This window comes from Schistocerca gregaria, chromosome 4 (assembly GCF_023897955.1).
Source record: "Schistocerca gregaria isolate iqSchGreg1 chromosome 4, iqSchGreg1.2, whole genome shotgun sequence".
Taxonomy (NCBI): domain Eukaryota; kingdom Metazoa; phylum Arthropoda; class Insecta; order Orthoptera; family Acrididae; genus Schistocerca; species Schistocerca gregaria.
The window spans coordinates 648,102,844-648,122,330 of NC_064923.1; the positions used below are offsets into that span (position 1 = coordinate 648,102,844).

Here is a 19,487-nt window from a genome sequence, read left to right on the forward strand (position 1 = left end):
TACCGTATACATTGGATAAGGCGAAACATGGTTTTTATTCCAATGACATCTTCTCAAAATATAGACACAGATGTTTGTCGTGAGAGACATATTTTAAGACAATACATCAAGGACTCAATATCATTCTTCGTATACTTGTCAACAAATTGTTTTAATATAAATATCCCTTGATATACTTAAAATTTCCAAGACTTAAAACGCCACGTTTGCTCTCTAAATAATGAAAACTCGCAGCTTCCCAAGCCATCAGTATACTGTACATTCTTAGTGTTTCTCTGATTACCTCACAGTGATATTTCTTGTACTTCCGTGTATTCAGTATAACTTCGATGTGGTTCGTCTGCCCATTTGGCATAACGAGAAAAACATTTAAAAATAGATATTGATAATCATTTACAACAACGTCCAAAAAACTAGTGGAGGTATACATCAGATTTGCAGAGTTTCTGCGTTCACTGTAGCTCACTCGTATAACAAGGACGTCTAAGTATATCAAGGAATTGTGTTTGGGTCCCTGTTGTATTTGCATGCGAAATAATTCCAGACGGACAGATAGAATGACTGGACAGTGATAAGAAATGTAGTAAAATTCTGCAGTAAAGTTTTGTAAGCAGAAAATAAATTCTAGATCTGCAGGTAGAACATTCATTTATATCTGTAGCCTGACCTCATACTACACGTTATTTACTCATGGCATCTAGAAGAGAAACTGTGGGTTTCATTCATAAAAGCAAAGGATTCACCTAAATAAATCTTTTCATCCCACACATGTGATCCAACTAGGTTTGCGTGACAAAAATGTCGCACCAGTTGCCTGAAACAGATTTTGTGTCTACTACAAATCGTATAACCGTTTAAATTGCCTGCATTCTGAGCTATATTTTAGCAAAGATATCGAGTAATCTTTTTTTCTTTTCCATGACAGACGAAAATGTATATTCAAGAGTGATGAAACATGAAAATATTTATCTAAACAGTAGGCACACTACTGCAGTAGCCTCCACACGGTGTTTGATATGGTGGTGAGGTCAAGCCACAGGGGTAAAGTGCTTCGCTAAAGCACAGTCGTGACTCTTAGACAAGTTCTCACAAGCAGTTCCAATTGTAGTGTTACACTGCTGGTGGTAACGTAAGCACTGAGGCTGTAGGAGAACTTTGATCACAGACTCCGTTGAAATTTAGCTCTTTATAAAACACAGCAAATTGTCTTATTCAGTATACAAGGAGATCCATTTTTTTATTCACTATACTGAAAATATACACCGCTAAATTAAACCAGTATTTCACTGTATTTACAAATACAATAAATTATATTGTGCATATATTAAATACTTTTTGGTATGAGTTCAAAAAATTTAAAAACTTTATCATTCCACTTTTATGTAATAGAAGTAGTCGACAATTTCTGAAATACAATTTTAGTCAGTAGCCGTATACATCAGTATTCGATTATCGTAGTTCTCCATTACCCACAGCCATTGCCAATGCTGCAGCACCCAGCATTAAGACTTGAAGAAAACTATGCACCTGAGTTTCAATATTCATGTATACCTGTGTATTAAGTATTATTAGTCTATAATGTATGCAGAAGACCACACATTTCGATAGTTATCTAAGTTGCAGTAACTTACGTATATCTTGTTCATTAAAAACGTGTCTGGGAAGTGGAAAAGGAGTTATAAAGGGAAGAAACCGGCGATCCGGACGGGGAGCAGACGAGAGTTAGCGGTAAAAGCGAACAGAACAAAAAGAAAAGTCACAACAGATATAACAATTAAGTTTTCTTTTTTTTATCCTTTATAACAGCACAACCTTTTGAAATATTATATTTTTTTTGCACAACAGTACTTCATGCTTACTCGAACATATGGTAAAGACGAGATCGGAAAAAAGGGACAGGCCTCTAGAGTGGAAGGGCGGGAAGAAAGGAAGGTTGGAAGGAAGGAGAGAGGGGTTATACAAAAAGTGAAACGATATCCAACTGGTTTGCAAAGGAACGGAACGGTCTGGCGTACGAGGCTGCACGGGCGTGGGGACGGGTCTGGTGGAGGGGGGGTGGAGGAAAGTTTGGAGGGAGGGAGGGATGGGTGTCTATGCTAAACGTTACATCACTTTGACGAGAGCCCCCCAGGTGGCAAACTGAGCTCCTGGGCGGCGCATCAACTCGTAAACAACGCGCAGTCTATCCACAAGTAACATTATGATACATTATATATAATATTGTAATTGCTATTGTATTCTCTCTACAGGGTCCGTTCCTCGTCTTTCGATCTCCTCGAGCAATTTCTGGTTTCCTTCGTCGTGTTTGTTATTTCACTGTCTGTGATGTCTGCGAAGACCTCGGCGAGTCTCTGCGGCGAAAGCGTGGCGGGCTGCAACCAGCGCAGGTCTGTTCGTCTCTCCTCGTTTCCGCAGCCGTATACGAGTGAATGCGATCACTTCTCTCGGGCGCGTGCCACACTTCCTCCACCTTTTCTTTTCTTTTTTACACACATCACATTTCTTGAAATAAGAAACACAGCACTCTCCCACAAACGTATTAACCAACATCGGCGCTTCCCGCGCCGATACTGAAAAAGTACAGGCGAAAACACTTAAAACGCAAAATGTCCAGTCCGGTGCTAACAACGAAATCTTGTAAATGGTATACGAATTTCTGCTTCGTGTTTTGTACAAGTCTTCCCGTAATCTCTGCGACATTTGTACAAAGAGCGATCGCGTCGCGGAGCGGGCGGTGCGGGGGCGGCGCCTCCGCCAGGCACCCGCAGGGGTCGGTGGCACCGGCGTCCACGGCAGAGGCGCCGTCGCTTCTCCCCGCCTCTTGACGAGCGGCTGCAGCGGCGGTGCCGTCGACGTCGTGGTGAGCACCGCCTCCTTGGTGCCGGGCCAGCGGACCGCGAGCCGGCGCGGCCTGCGGCTAAGCTCGTGGGCACCGCGTCTGCAACACAAGGCGCACACGTGACAGCGTAAGGCCGCTAGGGCAGTCGACGCGACATGGTACGCTATTCGAGCTGTTGTAAGCTACGTGTAAAACTAAACATAAACAGAATTTCCCGTCAGTGATGGACAAAAAAAAAAAAAAAAAAAAAAAAAAAAAAAAAAAAAAAAAAAAAAAAGACACCAGTATTAAATGTGAAACACTTCCCTGATGACTGAAATTGTACACCAGCCGCAAGTCGCATTTAACTTTCCTTTTACTGAAATGTTTCACTCGCCAGAAGTAACCATCTTCAGAAATTAAGAGGACAAGGGTAACAAGTTAGATACATTTGGCTGTGTGCCACGCCGCCGTCATGTATAAAAACTTATTTCTGAAGACCCTCGTGTCTGACGAGTGAAGCATGACAATAAAGAAAAGTTACATGTGGCTTGTGGCTGCTCTACAGCTTTAATTACTAACGATTGCTATTATCCCAGCAAGTAAATTTCCCTGGTCAAATGGCTCTGAGCACTATGGGACTTAACATCTGAGGTCATCAGTCCCCTAGAACTTAGAACTACTTAAATCTAACTAACCTAAGGACATTACACACATCTATGCCCGAAGCAGGATTCGAACCTGCGACCGTAGCGTTAGCGAGGTTCCGGACTGAAGTGCCTACAACCGCTCAGCCACAGCGGTCGGCGCAGCATTTTCGATGGGAAGTCTTTCCACCTACCATTCAGCCCGGACTTTGCTCCCTCTGTTTCTCATTTTAGCTGACATCAACCACTGTCTATGATGACAACATTTCGGCACAGAAATGAGCGCAGAGCATTGGCAGAAAGCAAAGGCGGCTAACTTATACGACGAGATACACTGGAAAGTTGGTGCAATACTACGACAAATGTCGTAGTCGGAGCGGCGACTATGTAACGAAGTAGCTGGAAGGTGTACACCTAACTTTTGCAAATAAAACTTTTTATTTTAGGTTTCTCTTTGGTTTTTATTTCGCGATCGATCGGATTTCCTTTCTGAATAGCCCTTGTAATTCTGTATCATAAATAAGATAGCATCAGAATGCAAAATATTCCTCTTAAAGCAGACGCTAATAAATTGTCTCTAACGGTTCCGAATATCGAATGAAGCCTCACAAGAGACTGTAATAGGATAGGTGAGTGGTTTGTAAGAAAGCCGCATATTCCCGTGCAGATGGTCTGGCAGGTCCGGTGGAATGACGTAGGCCTATAGCACCTGGTAAGACATATAAGGCGTTGGAGATTAAGGATGAAAGAAGGCGATATCCCTACCTATCGAAATACGGAATAGGAGTAATCGGTAAAGAAGTAATAAGTTGTGGGGTGCCTTTCCATCTCCTAAACCCCTAAATATCTATTGTAAATATATAGCGCTATCCAGGAGCGAGAATTTACTTGTTTTGGTGTAAATAAATAGCGCTGTCATTAGTTGCAATTAGCAATGTACAACTACTAGGACACACAATTCGTAAATATATTAGTTCTGTAGACAGCAGTCAGCCTATCTCCATGTGGCAGAAATGAGTATTCTTCAACAGACGTGTTAATGGGTGGAAGTATAAAAATGTAGGAATGTTCTTATGTAAAATATTAAACCATTAAATAATGAATGTAAAAAAGCACTATCGGTTAGATAATCATTACCACTCCTCGTAGGTTTTTGCAGAGGGGAAAGGAGATCAGTTCTATAGGTCATTTCAAAGTCAATGCATCAAACGTCTAATGATAACTGCAATGCATCAGAAACTTTAATTTTGCTGGGCCTACTATCTTTCTAGCTGATCAGTTGACTACATGATAGGCAACATACATTTCATATGAACGCTGCACACTGCTTACATCCTGGCGCCTCTCAGGGGTGTCTGGCGTCAACAATACAAGTTGTTCCCCATGGTCTATCACCCCTCGAAGTTTGTCGCGAAGACTTCGAAACTCCCTGTATGTAAGGCAGTCAGCAGTGCATGGTGGTGGCAGTTTTTGTCAGTGCTAGAGTTCTTTTGGATTTTTTGATTGTATTCCATTCGTGTATTGAGCGAGAGAAAAACGTCTATGTTCCTCCGGTTCGTGGCTTAATCCGAATTGTAAGTTAGAAAAGGCCGCAATCGACCTATTTGCCTTCTCATTCCTTTCCAATCCCAGCATGTATTTCGTCTCTGATAATGTTGCCGTCGACGGAACATTCTTAATCATTAGCTTTCCTGAAATGTTACTGGATGAAGTATGTAATTTATGCATCGATGTTTGAGAGAGTCTGCGAAGAGTAGTATAAGACTTATTAAAGATTGCAGTGGCACTGTTCGAGAAAAAAAAATGGTAACGTGCGGGAGGTTCTACGTTTGAAGTACAATACGGCGTAACGTCTTCTTAAAAGCGAAAGTCACAAAATGGTTTTTAACTGACATTATCAGTACCTGATAACGATTTAAATCGTTCGGACTCTTGTCGTCAGTTAGAGTTACATGTGACATACTCGTTAAGATAACAGAATAGCCTTCATAGAGACTTCAGTACAAATACTATCCGGTTATTGAGATTTATATTCTGCAGTTTTCCTAAATAGCTTACAGCAATGCACATAATGTGAAAAGGTGTGTCAGAGTACTGAACACCTTATTGACTACAAAATGTTATTAATAGTTGACTTGAAATAGCGACCGTGTTTCTGAAAGGGCTCCTTGTGGATCTATGGATGGGAGGAAGGATGGAATATTAACAGCAAACATCCTGTCGACGACTGGGCCATTACTGACAGAGCACAAGCTCGGAATGTGGAGGGATGAGGAAGGAAACTGGTTGTGTACTTTTTAATAAAAAAAAAACCCAAAAATTTCCCGAAGCGATTGAGGAAAAGACACACAGCACTTAAAGCTGGGTGCCGTAAGGGGGATTTGAAGCGTCATCCAGCGTAATGCGAGTCCAGTATCCCAACAACTGCGCCATCTATCTCTGTTGAATGCATACCGCTTGTTGACAAGCGCAGATTCGATACTCGGTGATCGCGTCCATCGTCCACAATGGCAAGCGGTGCGAAATCGATCGGGGGTTCGCTCCACCCCACCCCACCTTATTTCGGGCTCGGGTGTCGCTCGGAGAGCGCGCTGCGGTTCGGCCGGCGCAGAATTTGCAGGCCGCAAGAATGCCACCACCGCCGCCATCGCTGCTCTTTTAACCTTGACCGGCCCCGCAATATCGGCGGGGCAGGGCGGAGAGCTCCGCGTGCCATCGGCAGCTCGGACGCGGCGCCGGCCGGCCAGGAATGCAATAACACACGCGGCAAATTCCGCCCCCTGCCAGCGGCGCGCGGCTGCGGCTGCGGACGAGGCCCGCCCCCCGCCCCCCGGGCCAGCAACACTCGCGCTGGAATTACTCGGCGCCAGACAAGAGCTGTCCTGTGCTACCTACGATCCGTCCCCGTATTGTCAGGAAACAAATGAAACAGGAGGACACAGTTGCGATTCTGCCATTTTGTGCCAGAATCTGAAGTGGGGCACCACTGTCACTGATGAAAATTCTCTTCTCCCTTTGTGACTATGTTTTTCCCGTTTTCATTTTCTCATATTCAGACTGTCGATTAGCAAATTCCCAAAATCCACTTCAAATACAACACGTCCTAAATATTTTGGTCAAAATTATACAGACTGTAGACGATCATGAAATCGAGTAGGCCGGCCGGGGTAGCCGGGCGGTTCTAGGCGCTACAGTCAGGAACCGCGCGACTGCTTCGGTCGCGGGTTCGAATCCTGCCTCGGGCATGGATGTGTGTGATGTCCTTAGGTTGGTTAGGTTTAAGTAGTTCTAAGTTCTAGGGGACTAATGACCACAGCAGTTGAGTCCCATAGTGCTCAGAGCTATTTGTACAGTTTTTGAAAACGAGTAGCTTGAAATAAATAAAAAATGGTGTGTGTTAGGTTGAAGGTGCTCATTAAGTTTTTGCAAACTGTGAATATATCATAAGAAACAACTGCCAGCCGTGCCGACAATCTGTGTGCAACCGCAAAAACCGATAATGAACTGATGGACGCAGTTCACATGCTCCGAAAGCCACCATATAGTGCACTGCGGGATGTACATTCTACCACCACTAGTCTTTTCCTCCTCTCTTCCTCCCGCTGATACAGCGAGTCAAAAGTGATTGTCTATATGCCTCCGTATGAGCCCTAATTTCTTGTCTCTGATGGACACTCACCATCGGGAGGAACCTGCTGGGTTCTGTTACTTAATTACTACTGTTTACAGGTCATGGCTGCTGAACCAAGATGAAGTCGTCGTTTCCTTTCCACAGGAACGGTACCGGCATACGCCTTAATCGATTTTTTGAAGCCACGGAAAACCTAAGTCCGGAGAGTCGGATTCCGAAATGATAGTAAAGCGTCCACGATTGATACCCGCCAAATGGTTTTTTCGTCTCGAAAATGCGGCTGTACATGTAAAAACAAATGTGTGTAGTAGACTTGGACGTTGCTGAGCATGCTCTCAAAAATGTATAATTTTATATCAATTCCTAGGGGACCAAACTGCTTAGGTCATCGGTCCTTAGACTTACAAGCGACTTTAACTTATGCTAAGAACAACACACTCACACACCCATGCCCGAGGGAGGACTCGAACCTCCGGCGGGAGGCGCCGCGCCGTCCGTGACATGACGCCTCAAACCGCGCGGCTGCTGAGCATCCTCCCTGCACCTCAGACCAGATCCTGCCTCATGAGAGGCTGCCTTTTTGTACACACGGTAAAAATCGACGTCAAGAGGAAATTTAGCAAAGGTGAAGAGCTCCTGAAAGTATAGGATGGAAATGGGATAATTTTCAGAAGACAGTGGGAGTAGTTGGTTGTTGAGAAGCACAAAAAGAGCTGTTTTCAGTGGTTTTTTCATTAACTTTTTAAATTGCCTGTATTGCCAAACTGTTGAGCTTCAGTGTACTCTAACTGGTGCTAGTCCCGTTGAAGACACATCAGCGGATAGCTACTTGCGATGCTGTTGAGTCCCAGAGTGAAGAAGACAAAATACTTTGACACGCTGCTGTTACTGCGATGTGTGCCGCGCTGGCGCTGTGGAAGTGCACACATTCGGTGCGGCCGAGCGACCGCCAACTTCCGCGCGATTTTGCGCGGTGGTGGCTTTACGAGTGGCCACCCCAGTGCGCCTCGTAAAAAATCGTTCGCAGGGGAGCCGCGGCTGCCGCTGCCGCTCGTTCAACCTGCGTAGCGAGCGACGGCCACCCAGCCGACTGCGTTCTGCGCCCACCAGCTCGCACACAGCTGCGCGATTGGGATATTTCGCCACCAGTGGCGCAACAGCTGGCGCACAGTAATTCCGAACACAACCGAGGCGATGAAAGCTTATGATAGGCAGCTGTTTTTCAGTCTGGTCACCTTTTTTTTTTTTTCCTGGCCGTTATCTGAAGCGGAGAACTAAATACAGGTTTCATAAACATGCGATCGCTAACGAGTTCGGTTATACATTTCATTTGCAAATACCTTGCCACACGAAACTATCGTCTAGATCTGCAAATATATTTTGCGAGTCACTTTTTCGCACAAGGTGTAGGGCAATTAGTACCAATATTAACTAACTATTCTATGCCTTGTTACACGCCCTCATCTCTACCAGCGGAATAATGATCCTATCCTAACACAAAAAATGCGAATATATTGCTATTTATTTATAAGACTCTGACTGAAACTGGAACAGCAGCTGCCTCATTCTACCTTATTCAGCACCTTTAACCATTTGCCCAAAAACTTTCGGCATGCGAACAAATTCGCGCTTTTTTTAACGTGCAAACCACCTCAAACTCCTGCAAGCTCCTCTAAATACAACTCACTCAGACCTACTAGTCCACCGCAGTAAGTCACTCATACCCAAAAACTCCCAGCTGCCGATTTCCAATCACTCATTCACCTCAACTAATTGTCTTTATCTATTTGTGTCTCTCTGTCATTGTCTCCTGTGTCACAGTCACCGTCTCCTTCGTTCTATTCTATTACTAGCGCATTCTCTCACTGTCACTGCCTACCTCTTGCTCTCTCTTATGCTAATATCTCATTCCTTCCTTCCTACCACCGCTCTCTCTTCTCCATGTCACGTCTCTCTTCCTCATTCCCACTGTTATATAGTCCGTCTCTCACCATCACTGCCCACTTCTACTTTATCTTTCTCTTTATTCCACCTCCCCTACCACTGTCTCCTTCAACCATTCCCTAGAATTGTTCTCTCACCATCAACTATGTTCCACTGCCTCTTTCCCTCTCTTTCTCTCCTAATGTCATTGTGTCCTCAATTTAGCATCGAATTGTTACTGGCGATTAAAAATGGATTTATTTTAAGAATCATAAAAGGGAAAAATCGTGGGTTAATCCGGGACAACAATCAACATCGACTGCAAACCCAGATCGATTCGGCAAGAAGACAATGCTGTGTGTTTGGTGGGATCAGAAAGGTGTGGCGTATCATGAGCTTCTAAAACCCGGTGAAACTGTGAATAATAATCGCTACAGACAATAAATGATCAATTTGAACAATGCAATGATCGAAAGAAAAGACCAGAATGTTCCAGAAGACACGGCAAAGTAATTTTTTTAACACGACAAAGCACCTGCACACAAAGCAAAACTGGTTCAGGATACAAGCAAAACACTCGGCTGGGAGCTGCTACCCCACCTGCCGTATTCACCAGACTTCGACCCTTCCAACTACCATTTGTTTTCATCAATGGGACACGCACTGGCTGAGGAACACTTCGATTCCTACGAAGAAGTCGAAAATTGGGTGTCTGATTGGTTTGCTTCAAAAAACGAACATTCCTATTGGCGTGGCTTCCACAAATTGCCAGAAAGGTGGTCCAAATGAATAGGAAGCAATGAATAAAATGTTTTTACTTTTCAATTCAAAATTAGTGTTTCATTTTCACAAAAAAACGCTCATTTCATACCGGTACAACTGGTAGTAATTAAAACGTCGTCCTTTTTTTTGGGGGGGGGGGGGGCGAGGAGAGCAGGCGATGATGGTACTTGATCGCATCTGGTCGGGTGTAAGGTTTCCCGCTATGGAGGGCCGTATACAAGGCAGCAGGGGTTATCGCCAGACGCAGCGCTTGCAAATAGCGGCGGCAGAACGGCGGTCGCGACCAGCGCCGCCCACGGGGACAAGGGCGGCGGCGCGGGCATCAATCAGCCGTCATGGCGGCGGCTTTGATGTTATCGCGACGCGCCGCGCTCCTGCCGGCCGCTCCTGATGCTGCGCGCTCTAATTGGCCCATTGTGGTGTCATTAATGCGAGCGCCGGCGCGGCCGCTCGCACGAATTAGATAAACAGCCGCCACTCCGATGCGTGCACAGAATTTCCGCGTAGACGTCTGTCTGTACCTGCCTACAGCAGTTCTAGCGCGTCATGGCGGTACCCTAGTGCACGTAATCTAGACGCCCACATTCACTTCAGGAAGAACCAATTTTTTAAATCATTTGTTTTAATTTATACAGGGCGAGTCAGAAGAGAAAGCACATACTTTGAGGGATGATAATGACAATGATTCTGAGCAAAAATCGTTGTATGAACAAATGTCCTGTTCTTACCCATTTCCCAGGAAACTGATGAAAACAATGGGGAATGGGACAAAAGCAAGTGGTTGGAAATGAAACAGTATGATGTAATCTTGTGTTCAGACGGTCGTCAACTGCAGTACTTTTTGCAGCTGAAAATAAACACACTTTATAAACAGAGATCGCAGTGTAGACACTTTTATTGTTCCAAAAGATGTTCAAATGTGTGTGAAATCTTATGGGACTTAACTGCTAAGGTCATCAGTCCCTAAGCTTACACACTACGTAACCTAAATTATCCTAGGGACAAACACACAGACCCATGCCTGAGGGAGGACTCGAACCTCCGCCGGGACCAGCCACACAGTCCATGACTGCAGCGCCTTAGACCGCTCGGCTAATGACACGCGGCTTTATTGTTCCAATATGAACGGTTTTTGCAGTCTTATGTTGCCATCATCTGATCTTATGGAACTTGCTGTAAAACTGCCACGTTACATTATATGAAGTGCAATGGTTGAAATGGCTCTGAGCACTATGGGACTTGACATCTGAGGTCATCAGTCCCCTAGAACTTAGAATTACTTAAACCTAACAACCTAAGGACATCACACACATCCACGCCGGAGGCAGGATTCGAACCTGCGACCGTAGCGGTCGCGCTGTTCCAGACTGAAGCCGCTCGGTTCCAGACTGAAGCGCCTAGAACCGCTCGGACACAGCGGCCGGTACTATATGAGGTCAAAGTAACTTCATCAAGTCATCTTGGAACGATAAAAGGGCGTTTCTATAATGCTTTCGTAAGGTACACTGTAGTTTCTGGTTGGGCTTATAATCAAACTGAAGAAAAATGGGATCGGTGAGGTCTAAAAAAACATTATACGTGAAGTATTCCCAGTATCTATAAATAAAGGATTGAAATTAACCGAATCTTCGTCGGAGGAAATCAGCCTTTCAGTTTTCAAAGTAACCACCTCGTCATTTTCCTTGAAGCATTTTTGGTAAAGCAAGGATACCTTCAATCTTCACGGCTGGATGGACATTTGAAATGCTGTCCTTGCGAAAACGAGTCCAGTGTTCCAGCCACTGCGTCACCGTGGTTGATATCGTGCCATGTATTGAAAAAGCAATTAGGACTCCATTAACTGCAGCATATTTCAAAGGATTTGAACAATTTATTGACACGAAAGGTACTAAAACCCGCTGAGAATCACGCATTATTCGTGTTACCATTACAAAGTTTATTTAGCTCCTTTTTGTGTGGCTAAGGAGACCTTGTTCCGTATCACATGTGTGTTCTTCACCGGTCTCAATATTTGTCACTCCCTCAGAAACGCATTCTGGTCGCTTGTGAGTGCTGTGGAAGATTTTCACTTGTTACCAGACGGTTAAGTCACCTTCAATTGTAGCCGAGCGCTCTAAGGCGCTGCAATCATGGACTGTTCGGCTGGTCCCGGCGGAGGTTCGAGTCCTCCCAAGGGCATGGATGTGTGTGTTTGACCTTAGGATAATTTAGGTTAAGTAGTGTGTAAGCTTAGGGACTTATGACCTTAGCAGTTAAGTCCCGTAAACTTCACACGCATTTGAACATTTGACACCGTAACAACAGTGGTCATAGAAACATCCTTAACCGATTGAGACCGGAGACAGGTGACAGGCCTTATAAGCAGCTGTCGGCCATAACCCCGACAGGAATTGCGGCTGTCAATGAATATAGGCCCATGTCTGCAATTTTCTGAACGACTACTGCAAAGGAAACTGCATGCAATGGACATCTGGAGTCGTGTACCTGCTGAAAGACAATTTTTCACAGAAGCACATCCGGCTGGTAAACTTCAGTGGGCCAAATAACACAAAAAGGGGACAGCAGGTGACGGGAAGTGTGTAGTGTCGACCGAGTAGTCGCGACTTTTTCTGCTTTCGAACGACACCAGGCGTCGAGTCGCTGAAGCCGCAGTGTGTGGAGGGAGTAGTTCAGACCGGAAGTGGTTCTCTGAAGTTCAGTGTACAGTGTCGATCAGGTGGTGTACGCGATGTGGCTAGAAAATAACGGGACTGATGCTGTCCCAGAGTCAGTACGCACGTGCCATAGACGAACGACCACTAGCTGTGAAGCGTGAAGTCTTCTCAGTCGAATGCGGCTTCCCTGGTTCTGTAGATAAATCAGTATGGCCTTGGTCTCCGTTTGTGTAAGAGTTTGTCATTTTGTTTTGCCGGAAAAACTGATGTCACTTGCTTGGGTTTTTAAGTTGCTTCCTTAATTGGTTAAATTTAATATTCCGATTTGCTTAGTTGTTTTCTTAATTAAATAATCTGTAAGGCAATAAGGAAGCTGTCTACGGCTCGGTCCATCCCTGTAAAGCAGGGCTTCCCAACGTGTGGTCCGCGGAACCCTTAGGGGTCCGCCGGCTCTTTCTAGGGGGTCCGCGGCCACCATTCACCAAATCGTGTAAAATAATGAGTAAAATTATTAAATAAAAATGTGAAAATTAAATTCATCACTTTTTTTCGTGTGAAAAAAATGTGTACTTCTACTTCAGGTCGTATTCCCAAGTAGCCTTTAGTTCCGGAGAACGCGGCTTCTCTGACCGACTGTTTCGCAACAATACGGTGGTCGTTTGTGCGCCGGCTCACGGCGGTAGATGCGCTGAAACCTTTTACGCACGCGCGGAGCGAGCTTCGTCAACCAATCAAAGTGCTCGCTGGCACGTATGCGGCCCCAGGCATCATTAAATGTTAAACTTGCCTTGTCAGTGCACTACCTGTTCCATAAGTCGATTTTTGACCAGTGTATTACTTCTAACATGGATCGGTGGCTGAAGTCAGGATCATTGAAGAAGGCTACAGTTTCTCCATCGCCTTTACAACAAGGGAAGTTTCCAGTTGAAATGAATGAGGAGGGAGGACGACCAAAGGAAGACTTTACATAAATTTGAACATTATTCTTCGGATTTCACGAAACTCCCCCCCCCCCCACACACACACACACACATGACTGTTACGAAATATGCATGCTCCTTACACAACTGTAGTCAAATAGTGGAAGTGAAAAGACCATAAGCGGCAGCTTGTGAACAGCGAACAGTTTGGACGTGACGTCGATTGCTCGTCGAGGAAGAAAGCTCCATCGTGTGAAATTTCAATTACCAAGTAATTTTAATCAGGCTATAGTGTGTTGAACAAAGGGAGTAAATCCACTAGTGAGTGTCTGAATACAGTGGGAATTCAAATTGTATCGTTAATTTCAAGTTGTTTTAATTCATATCTAAACCAAAGACTATTGATACTTCGGGGGGTGGGGCCATTGGGAACATGGCACCTGCATTAAGAAGCTTTCAGTTCCCATGGGTTTCGCTCTGAAATTTAAAGTTACTGTGCTCTTGACTGGCTAGGGGTCCGCCATGGATTTTCGACTGAAAAAGGAGTCCGCCAGCTGAAAAGGTTGGCTCCGAGGACTATGGCACTCAACTGCCGTGGTCATCAGTCCCCTAGAACTACTTAAACCTAACTAACCTAAGGACATCACACACATCCATGCCCGAGGCAGGATTCGAACCTGCGACCGTAGCAGTCACACGGTTCCGGACTGCGCGCCTAGAACCACGAGACCACCGCGGCCGATGAAAAGGTTGAGAAGCCCTTTAGCAACCAAAAAGAAGGCAGCGACTGTACAGTTGTCGGAAAGGCTGCAGCGGACTCACCTGTGTGTGGTGGCGGGCGCGCGGCCGTGCGAGGAGGGAGCGTGTCGGCGCCTAGCACTACAGGTGGCCGTAGTACTGGGGCGGGTAGTGGTACTCGTTGTGGAAGGCGGGGTCGCCCGGCGGCCGGTGCATCATCTGCTGGCCGTCCATCATGTAGCCCATGGAGGCGCCGTCCGGGCTGTAGGCGCCGCTGGGGCCTGCGTGCGGCGAGAACACTGTTACCGGGGTCACATCCCTGTTCCGCGAGCGGCGGGCGGGCGCTGCCAGGCGGGGGCGGCGCCAGGGAGTGGGCGGCGCCGCCCCCACCTGCTGGGAGGCTCTACTCGCGCCGGCTCGGCTGCGGTGCGCTGCGGAAGCACCTCCTTCTGAGGCGGGGGACACCTCCTAGGCCTCGAATGCCTCTCTGGCGTCACCGTGCAACCAACTAGGCCACACAACCTCTGTTTTCTGTCCCCCGTCTCGAAGGAGGTCTTTGCGCACTAATCGTTAGTGATGCTGGGGATGCCAACACTTAGTTATTACAAGAACAATTACTTAATTTCTACTGTTATCTGCCTGTGTAAACCATTTTATTTCCACTCGTATACAGGGTGTCACAAAAAGATACGGCCAAACTTTCAGGAAACATTCCTTACACACAAATAAAGAAAAGATGTTATGTGGACATGTGTCCGGAAACGCTTACTTTCCATGTTAGAGCTCATTTTAGTTTCGTTCTTCCACCTACGCTCAATGGAGCACGTTATCATGATTTCATACGGGATACTCTACCTGTGCTGCTAGAACATGTGCCTTAACAACGACACAACATGTGGTTCATGCACGATGGAGCTCCTGCACATTTCAGTCGAAGTGTTCGTACGCTTCTCAACAACAGATTCGGTGACCGATAGATTGGTAGGGGGCGGACCAATTCCATTGCCTCCACGCTCTCCTGACCTCAACCCTCTTGACTTTCATTTATGGGGGCATTTGAAAGCTCTTGTCTATGCAACCCTGGTACCAAATGTAGAGACTCTACGTGCTCGTATTGTGGACGGCAGTGATACAATGCGCCATTCTCCAGGGCTGCATCAGCGCATCAGGGATTCCATGCGACGGAGGGTGGATGCATGTATCCTCGCTAACGGAGGACATTTTGAACATTTCCTGTAACAAAGTGTTTGAAGTCACGCTGGTACGTTCTGCTGTGTGTTTCCATTCCATGATTAATGTGATTTGAAGAGAAGTAATAAAATGAGCTCTAACATGGAAAGTAAGCGTTTCCGGACACATGTCCACATAACATGTTTTCTTTATTTGTGTGTGAGAAATGTTTCCTAAAAGTTTGGCCGTAGCCTTTTGTAACACCCTGTATACTGGATCATCAAAAAGTCAATATAAATTTGAAAACTTAATACATCATGGAATAATGTAGACAGAAAGGTACAAATTGACAGACATGCTAGGAATCACGTGGCATGCTAGGAATCACGTGAGTTTTATTAGAAACAATAAAAATAGAAAAGTTCAAAAAATGTCCGACTGATGGCACTTCATCTGATCAGAATAGCAATAATTAGCATAACAAAGTAAGACAAAGCAAAGATCATGTTCTCTACAGGAGATGCTCAATACGTCCACCATCATTCCTCAACGATAGTTGTAGTCGAGGAATAATGTTGTGAACAGCACTGTAAAGCATTTCCGGAGTTATGGTGAGGCATTGGCGTCGGATGTCGTCTTTCAGCATCCCTAGAGATGTCGGTCGATCACGATACACTTGCGACTTCAGGTAACCCTAAAGGCAATAATTGCTCGGACTCAGGTCTGGAGACCTGGGAGGCCAGTCATGACGAAAGTGGCGGCTCAGCATACGATACACGATCATCACCAAACGACGCGCATCTGTCGGACATTTCATTAACTTTGTTTTTTTTTGTCTAATAAAACTCTATGTCATTCCAAGCCTGTGTGTCAATTTTTCCCTCTCTATCTGCATTATTCCGTGGTTTAGCAAGTTTTTCTAATTTATACTGATCACCCGGTACATGTGCCGTCTATTCTTTCGGACAAGTCAGAAAGAACAGACACCACTACTATAATTAAGGCTACGACGGCCAATGACTCCTTCAGTGCAAATGCATACCAAGCTCTAACTCTAACGAGGATCGACGAGATCCCGCGAGTAATAAGCCTGACGAGCAGAGTACTGTATCAGTAGCGTGAGGCATACGTTGAGAACTTGGGGCTGAAGGGCGGTGTGCTAAAGTAGTCTCTGGGTTGTTATCTGCCTAGTAAGCGAAAGACCCGAGTTCGAATCCCATTCCACTACAGCCGCACTGACATAAATCAATACCCACTGGCAACTAATGAATTTAATTCCTTTGTTTCTTGACCTTTTCATTTGCCAAGATCGCTATGTTAACGCTATTACTTGGTTACTAGTTTGGGCAATATGTACTGCCATCCTGACATCCATAAAATCGAGCTGTGATAATTACATCATATAGTGCTTACGTCACTCAGTCACATTAGGACTAAACCATATGCATAAGAAAGTCGAGGCATTACAATGACCTACCAGGGTTGCTACCATAGTATATGTCCATCAGGGAGTAAGCATGGCTCCAAAAAGATACACCCCACTTCTTGCCTTTTCGTGGTATAATGGCATATTTTGTGCGACAGATTAATGACGACTGGATCAGTTGTAACTGACGTTATGTAGTGCAGACTTCCATCTGGTGGTACCTCACAGCAGCAGCTTCCTTTGAACTCCCAATCCAGTCCTGACTTCCTCTATCACAGGCAACAGGGTATTTTGACTCAAAGTGGCAAGATGTGGCGCATTTCTGTTTCGTTCGTGTCATTCGTACTCCAACTTGTACGTAAATTTTGGTAGCACACCTGGCGTATCATTGTAACGCCTCGACTTTCTTATGCCTATTGTGTAGTCCGAATGTGACAGAGAAGTTGAAGCATTGTATGATGTAACTACCGCTCCTGGTTTTATAGATCTAAAGACGCCCACACATAATGCCGAAACTACTGATATGGCAGCTGTGTAAACACAGCAGTCTTGGTCAATATATCGGTTTTCACAAGAAGGTAACAATACAAATTTGTAGATCCTCTCCTGCACTGAATGATCATGTCAGGTAATCACAACATCACTTTAAGAAAAAGGTATTTTAAATTGAAATTAAATAATATGCACCAAAACAGAGGGAAAAATGGAAACAAAACAAAATCATGGTTGAACAGTTAATGTTTTTGTGCAGCTGGTGTTTCATGATAAGTCGTGCGTGTTTTAAATAAGTCATATTCTGGAACCGCCAATAGCTCTTGATAAAAGAATCTTTATAAATTACCACTTTCAGTCATCTGACCGTCCTCACATTTCATTAAAATGATTACGACCGACTATATGACCACTTTCTTTCAGAGGCGTGAAAAAATAAAAATCATCGAGAGTCGCTTTTGATTGCAGTGACACAGAACGATTTTATACCACAGTTAGAACCTTATCATACACTATGCTGTGAATAATTTTATGATAGTGAAGATACTCAGATGTTCGAAACTGTTTTCTTTCTTCAATTATTACGTTTTCGATGACTTATTTAAGTATAACGAGTCAGCATTTTAATTTATAAAAATTACTGTTCAATTACGTTTATTTTTCTGTCTAATAAATATACTTTGTACTATATCATGTACAAAAGTAAGTGTTCAGTGGTTTGTTGGCAGACTATGAAGGCAGTTGCGTGTCTTCTCCTATAGGGACGTTCTTTGTAAAGTAATATGCCGTTCGAACCAAAACTCACGTTGATGATTTCTTAATTTACAAGTCCTCGATAACGAGAAGTTAGGAACAGCCAAGACTCTGATTAATTTAACCACTTATCACTCATAAGATGAGTTTTTCTGTCTGCTACAATATAATAACTAGCCAATCACTATTTTTTTTTTTTAAAGTCAGGTACTTCACATTTCAGCGATGAGAAATTTTCGACTGATTTCTCAAAGTCTTCATTCTTCTTTCCGGCATTGTCACAGGAAGTTGGAAAAGGAATGTAAGTTTGTTTTTTAATCCGTTTGACGACGAGATCAGTTGAGACTGCATGACTAGCTCCGAATGGTGGACAGAGAAGGAAATCGAGCCTGGACTTGTTTCAGGAAACATCCGAGAGATAGCCTAAAATGATCCAGGGGAACCGCAGAAAACTTAAATATAGAAGGTGAGCGGTGGTTTGAACTATGTTTCTCCCGAACTGGAGTCACTTCGATCGGTGTCGGTGACGGAAAATAGCAGCTTGTCTTCAGATGAAATTCTGCTTTTTTATCTGTCTACGGTCATACATTCATTTGCAGCATATGATTGTCTTCTACGAAACCCGTTTCAGCATGATTTTACTGTGCGAGTACTACGAAAGGTCTCTAAGTGCCAACAACTGCACGGACGTAGCGATAGTTATCTAATCAGCTGTTATCCGTGTTTTGTGCTAATTGTACTTAGCCGCGAATATTTAACACAAGTAAGGTACTAATAATGAGGTTAGGACGGGGAGAAAGTGCCTAGAGAAGGACGAGTAGGTTGTTTATCAACAAACTTTAAACAAGGTTCACGTTTACTTTAAGACTTCCTTATTTGAACCACTGCGACGTCACAAGAACCAACAGCACGATACGTGCCTAATGCTTAATATTTGCAAATTGCGGTGTCTCGACGAGTTGTGACTGCTACACTGGCATCGATCACACCGACTTGGCGTTTGCGAGAAGCTGACGTAACGGCAGAGCGCGTGTCGCTGCCTTCTGCGCAGGTGTCGGCAGTCGGCCGGCTCTCGGAAAGAGGTGAGACACGAACGCCGTCTGCTAATGAAATCGTTTATATTCAGACACGGGAACTAATTAAGAAGTTCACAAGCAGAGTCCGGCCGCACTAAATAAGACAGAAGTCCACGTATCCTGTATCACGCCAGACGGACCTTGTGGGCAGCTTCGCAGTTCGTCGACTGTGACATTTCAGTGTGGCGTTCTCCACAACAAACTCTCTTGTCCCTGTTACTAATTTATGAAAGAGGTCGTGTTTAGGTGGCAGCAGTAAAACAGGTGGAACTCGCTAAAATTAATGCTACAGGAAAAGACGTTCTCGTGGCGGAGGAAAGAAAAATCTAATGATGGGTACATGTGAATATTAAGTGTTTTACTTTTGATGGCCAGAACTCTTGATACGTGCTTGACAGCATCATCGCAATTTGTATAAAAAGTTGTTCATTTTGTTGTTTCCCTTTACATACTTCG

At 44.7% G+C, this 19,487-nt stretch overlaps 1 protein-coding gene across 8 annotated transcripts in view; it reads right to left on the reverse strand.

Annotated features, from left to right (window-relative positions):
* Positions 1 to 853: 853 nt before the first annotated feature.
* Positions 854 to 19,487, reverse strand: part of LOC126268084 (homeobox protein homothorax) — an 887,891-nt gene continuing 869,257 nt past the window's right edge. For 4 of the 8 annotated variants that reach the window (XM_049973577.1, XM_049973578.1, XM_049973574.1 and 1 more), the window contains 2 exons: positions 14,199 to 14,413; positions 854 to 2,938 (listed from right to left, as the gene is read on the reverse strand). In XM_049973577.1, the coding sequence (XP_049829534.1) occupies positions 14,256 to 14,413 (158 nt within the window). In that variant the 3' untranslated portion in view covers positions 854 to 2,938; positions 14,199 to 14,255. The remainder of the gene's footprint in view (positions 2,939 to 14,198; positions 14,414 to 19,487) is intronic. The other 4 variants (XM_049973579.1, XM_049973575.1, XM_049973581.1 and 1 more) reach the window with 1 other exon arrangement.